Source organism: Hippocampus comes, unplaced genomic scaffold (genome assembly GCF_001891065.2).
Source record: "Hippocampus comes isolate QL1 unplaced genomic scaffold, H_comes_QL1_v1.1 scaffold167, whole genome shotgun sequence".
NCBI classification, from domain to species: Eukaryota; Metazoa; Chordata; class Actinopteri; order Syngnathiformes; family Syngnathidae; genus Hippocampus; species Hippocampus comes.
In genome coordinates, this window is record NW_017805502.1 from 104,803 (window position 1) to 110,156 (window position 5,354).

Below are 5,354 nucleotides of genomic sequence, written 5' to 3' on the forward strand. Positions count from 1 at the left end.
GATCTAGCTTCAGTATCTACACACATAGACAGTGAGGTCTATGTGGCCTCTTGGCCAATCGGAGGCCAGGATGATGCTCGGTAAGCCAATAGCAGAGCAGCTATGAGTATGTTGAGCCCAGGAAACTCGCAGCTGTGACCAAAATAAACATCGTTCACTATGTAAACCAGTGTGGTGGTTGCTGTTGCCGTTTCCAAACGAAGCAGTAGAGGTCGCTGTTGGATTAGACTTCATTGTAGTGAATATCTTCGCGAGGCAGGAGCAGAGAAAATGATTTCGTATAACGCAACAGGGTTTTTTTTTCGTCGTATGGTGGGCAGGAGAATGGGAATGGTGTTAATGCATTCAGATTTTTTCACATTAGGGGGTATTTTCGCCCATGTAGGTTTTGTTCTAGAGGAGTTTCACTGTATGACTTAAGAGCATTGTCACGGAACTCGTATCTTAAGACAACATGGGACACAATAGAAAGTCATCCATCACTTACCACAAGCTGTTTGTCTGTTATCTGTAATACATCCACCAGCTCCTCTATCAAGCCGTTATACAGAATACTATTGGTGGACTCGCCCAGTGCATTTGAATACACTGCAAAAATTTGGAAAAAAATGAGGTTTTAGAAACAGAGGCACATGTACACACAGTTGTTATTAATGATAAGTGATTAGCTTCAACCCACCCAGTATAGAGATGGCATGCAGTCTGGCCTGCACGGCCTGCAGCCTCTTTTTGTGGTTTGAAAAGCCATGAGCCAAGCGAATGTGTGTGAAAAGCAGTGTCTGCTTATCTTTCGGTATGTTGTACATGACTGTGAGCGACTCCATGATCTCAGATGGACTGTCTGAAATCTAAAAGGGGAAACAAAAGTATCACATTTAAATTAAGTATTACATTATCAATCCTGTATTGATGCGGTAATTTAAGCAGTACATACCTTGTCAAGTTGCTCAATATGAATATAGTGTAGTGTGTTGCTGCTTGTCTGTTTGGAAATTGGGGGCACATTAAGACACACATTTAATATAGACAAATCCATCTCAGGCATTCCTTTAATCATATTGCAAAGAATTCATTCATCTTTACCTTCCTCTCCACTTTTACCTCAGGAGCCGGTTCGGCATAAAACTCAAAGTGCAGTGTGGTGGCACTAGGAGGGTACTTCTGGTCAAGGTAGATAAATGGTGGTTTAGCAAAATGACTTCAATTTAATCACGGCAGAATCTTAAAACAGCATTATGAAATAGATATTTGACAGACTCTTACCGTCATGAGGAGATCTCTGCAGCACTCTGCTAGGCCAAAGCCATTTTCCTTTCCTCCCCAGCTCTAAGACCCCAATGAGAAAAAACAATATGACCTTTTCATTCTGAAATCATGCTATGAAAGAAAAAAAAAAGTTTACTCCACCTCAGCCAGATGTTGCAGACGTGCCAATAGAGGTGTTCTTTTGTCGGATCCTAGTCTTGTGATGTAGTTTGACCGCTTGCTGAACACATACAGGAGGTTCAGCACAGACAGGACCACTTGCATGTCACATGACGCCAGTAAGGTTGTTAAGTGCTGCGAAGGAGGAACAGGTGATCACATTATTAGTTATTGTGATGTGCATGACATGTGGTCACAGTCCGAATGGCAGTTTAACTTGCAATACGACATTACAAGACCTTTGTCTATAATTAATGAGTCACTGATGACTACAATATATTACAATGTATGTGGAAGTAAAACAATCAAGAAATGACAATGCTTTATATTAACAAATACATTTCTTGCATATTTTCATAGTTTGATAAAAAATGATCCACTTGAGTACAAAAAAAAAAACATCTTAGTCATCTTAGTCAGTCACAAATTAAATTTACAAATACACGTTGCAATCATACATTTCAAACAAAGGTCAGTTTTGAAGGACATGAGCACTTGGTTTATTAACACAAAGATGCATCCCAGAATCGATGCCCATTCATCTAAAAGAACTGTTGTGTAAAAAGGGTTTATATATATATATATATAAACCCTTGTATATATATATATATATAAAAAGATTAATTGGATTTACATTAGTCCCGACAAAAAAACTGCTTTAAGGGTTTCATGCGATTCGGTACGAATTTTCCAGCCAGTGCACGGCCCCCTCCTACCTCTATGGAGCTGTAAAGGTGCCTGGAGAAGCTGTACTCAATGAGCAAAGCTGTGAAGTTGAGCACTGCCAAAAGCAGGGCTTTGAGCTGGCTGTTGTCCGGCCGGTCACACACCAGCAGCCATGACATATTCTCCACTGTCTGGCCTGCATCACATAGAATGCCATCGAAGCGGTCCAGCAGATCCACCCAGTGGTACAACTCGCACTATCAAGCAAAGACAAGAATGAACTGCACTCCAGTAAGGTTGTCAAAATGAAAAAAATTCAACCAGTTTCTATCAAAATGTAACCTCTCTGTGGAATTCATGGAATGCAACTCTTCGGTTGGTCTTTTGCCTTGACAAAGAAATGACTGCTTGAGATTTACCTTGCCAATATTCCAGGTCTTGATGTGCTGCAATTCAACGAGCAGTTGATCATCGCTGCATGCTTTGAGCTTCTCTATAAGTATCCTACAGTCAGCAGGCTGTTGTTTTCGAAGGGACACAAAGTTGAAGATTGAACAATATAGCGCACTAATCACTTTTGCTTCAATATCCTTTTGGGTGTCACAAGATGCCAAACGGTCAACTTGGCATTTCCATTCTCTGCAATCACTTCACCCTCTTGGGACGAGAGTGATTTTCATGCACCCAAGACTCATCAAAAATTGACTTCTTTTGCACATGATAATTCCTGGTGATTTTGCGGCTCCTGGCTCATGACAACTAGCTTCCAGACACGACGGTACCTATGTCAGAAATGAAATCAGGCAGCAGCAACAATGTTCTTCCTTTTTAGATGATTGAGCATTCCCGTCATGCTGCCATGAAAGGCAGGTTTGTGTCGTATTGAGCATATTTGGTGAAGTGCACCATAACTTTCGGCTTCTGTTGCTAACACGCTTTAGCCCTTATACTGCATTACCCACAATGCTTCTGTTTCCATCACAGATGACCCAGAATACTACTACTCTACATGTACGTTGCAGATTGGCATACTACAGCCGGTGGAAGAACGAGACTAGGCAGTACCGAGAAAAAAAGACAACGCGTCAAATAAATATATGAATAAACTATACATCATCTATTAAATTAGTTGTCGATGATTTTGTCAAGATCGTCATGATTAGCCGACTAATCTTGGCAGCACTACTCTACAGCGTACACTATATAAACAATCAGCTGTTCTGTATAAGTGAATGGCACAATGATCCTCGTTTCCAACGGTCAGAGTGTGCACTTGGATCGTATTTCTGAACGCACCCACAATTAGGGATGGGGAATTTGGTGTATCAGTCCGAGCTGTACTGCTCTTGGTCAGTTTTTTTGTTTGTTTTGTTAAAAGAAAATCCCCCGCCCCCAAAATATGATTTGGACCCCGGAGCTACTTATACAGTACATGTTTTTTTCTTCTTCATGATGCATACTTTGTCTGGTGTGACTTACAGTCCAGAAAATACAGTACATTTTTTGAAATGATCATTTAGCCCTATCAAAATATCAAGTTGCTATAGTGCATGTTTGAAATAATGCTGGCGTCAACAGATGTCAATTGTTGTCAGCATTGGTATTGATAGAAATTGTCACACAGAAATGCTCAAGCATACTCACAGCTTCTGTAGGGGTTTTCTTTAACTTGCTTCTATCCACCTTCATGGTTGCTGATCTATTGAAAGCTCCTGTTGAAAAGTCTACGTATGAGTAACCATGCTTTTCAGAAACAATGCACAAAAATTCACAGCATACGTACAGATGCTTTGGAAACGGCCGCTTAACGGCATGTTTGAGTCGCTTCACCTAGAAGAGGGTAGAATAAGGAAACTAAGAAAATTGAGCAGCAGGTTTGACCCGCACACCATCACGGTACTGCATTTTCATTTTTCTTTGACAGAAGCATACATCCAGACTTGTTAAAAAAACAAAATTAGTAATCTTGAAATGTTTACAAACGCACTGCAAATGGCATGGGAAGCGTTGCCAAGCAAATATGAGAAAGTATGATTTAGGTTTTCAAGTGACTGCTGGGAGTCAACTAGTCATCACAAAGCAAAGTCACAGAGCCCATTAGCCGGTAACTAGCTCGGAACACACGGCGCTAGCAAATATAGTCGCAAAAGTCGCCTTCGACTGGCCTAGAATTCCAATAAGGTTTGTTGTACAGTCCGAGTAGTATGATTCGAAGCTAAATGGCGAGCACTCAGATGACTAGACCACCACAAACACTTAACGCTGACAGAATAAAGTTGGAGCTAGATAGCTACCTAGCTAAGTAGCATGCTAACACCAGCTTGATGTTAAATGTAAACAATTCGCGAATGTATACGCCGTTCACGCTGCCCTTGCAAATACAAAGAGTGTTCTAAAAACACCAAGCACCATAAACCTAACCGGTTGGAGTTTTCGCCCGCATTCGACTCACGAGCAATAAATCAAGGCACGGCAACATTCGTTTTGAGTTGTTGTTAGCCCATATCGCTTTCAAGTGTGTCAAGATACACACTTCAAAGCGTTCAAAATACCCGAAGACTGCGCTCAAGTGGGCCAAACACCACCAAAGACGCGCCCATGCTTAGCTTGAAAACGATCTTAGGCCAAAACCTGTCTCTGAAGCCATCCGAGTCGTAGCTGTCAATCCACAACGAGGGGATCCTGACCTGACTCTTCCCTAATTGAGGTCGGGGCTGCGCAGGCCGAGAAAAGAAGCCCGCAGCTCCTTCTTGGGTCCCTTCTCTTCTTGCCGCACCAACAGCGCTCGGGTGGCCACGACGATGACATGCGGCCAAGTGAAACAAGTGCGGCAGGCTAACGTGCGTTTGCCACTGCTCAGTTTCTTACCCTGACTCATCAGATAGCCGTAGCACGCGCTAGCTGTCCAGCTACAGCTAGCGAGCAGCAACGTATCGACAGAGCAACTCGCTGAATCATTGTCGTCACACTGCCACACACACTTGCGATTCTCACTTGGCGTTCGGGAGGAAAGAAAAAAAAACACACACACAGGAGAGACAACAACGGTCTCGGGCTAGGAAAAGAACCGCGATCGTTGGTACGTTGTGTGATGATTTCACACACCCGCACACATACATTTTATATATACTGTGTGTGTGTTGTACACACACAGATATATACACACACACATATACATACATATACACACACACACACATATACATACATATACACACACACACACACACACATATATATATATATATATATATATATATATA

The 5,354-nt window shown here is 42.0% G+C and overlaps 1 protein-coding gene across 10 annotated transcripts in view; it reads right to left on the bottom strand.

Annotated features, from left to right (window-relative positions):
• Nucleotides 1-5,354, bottom strand: part of huwe1 (HECT, UBA and WWE domain containing E3 ubiquitin protein ligase 1) — a 49,758-nt gene that overhangs the window by 34,785 nt on the left and 9,619 nt on the right. For 6 of the 10 annotated variants that reach the window (XM_019877239.1, XM_019877233.1, XM_019877232.1 and 3 more), the window contains exons 3-11: nucleotides 3,736-3,803; nucleotides 2,511-2,609; nucleotides 2,142-2,348; nucleotides 1,408-1,560; nucleotides 1,264-1,326; nucleotides 1,084-1,161; nucleotides 935-982; nucleotides 680-848; nucleotides 488-588 (exon numbers count right to left, since the gene is read on the bottom strand). In XM_019877239.1, coding sequence (XP_019732798.1) covers nucleotides 488-588; nucleotides 680-848; nucleotides 935-982; nucleotides 1,084-1,161; nucleotides 1,264-1,326; nucleotides 1,408-1,560; nucleotides 2,142-2,348; nucleotides 2,511-2,609; nucleotides 3,736-3,803 — 986 coding nt within the window. The other 4 variants (XM_019877237.1, XM_019877238.1, XM_019877236.1 and 1 more) reach the window with 4 other exon arrangements.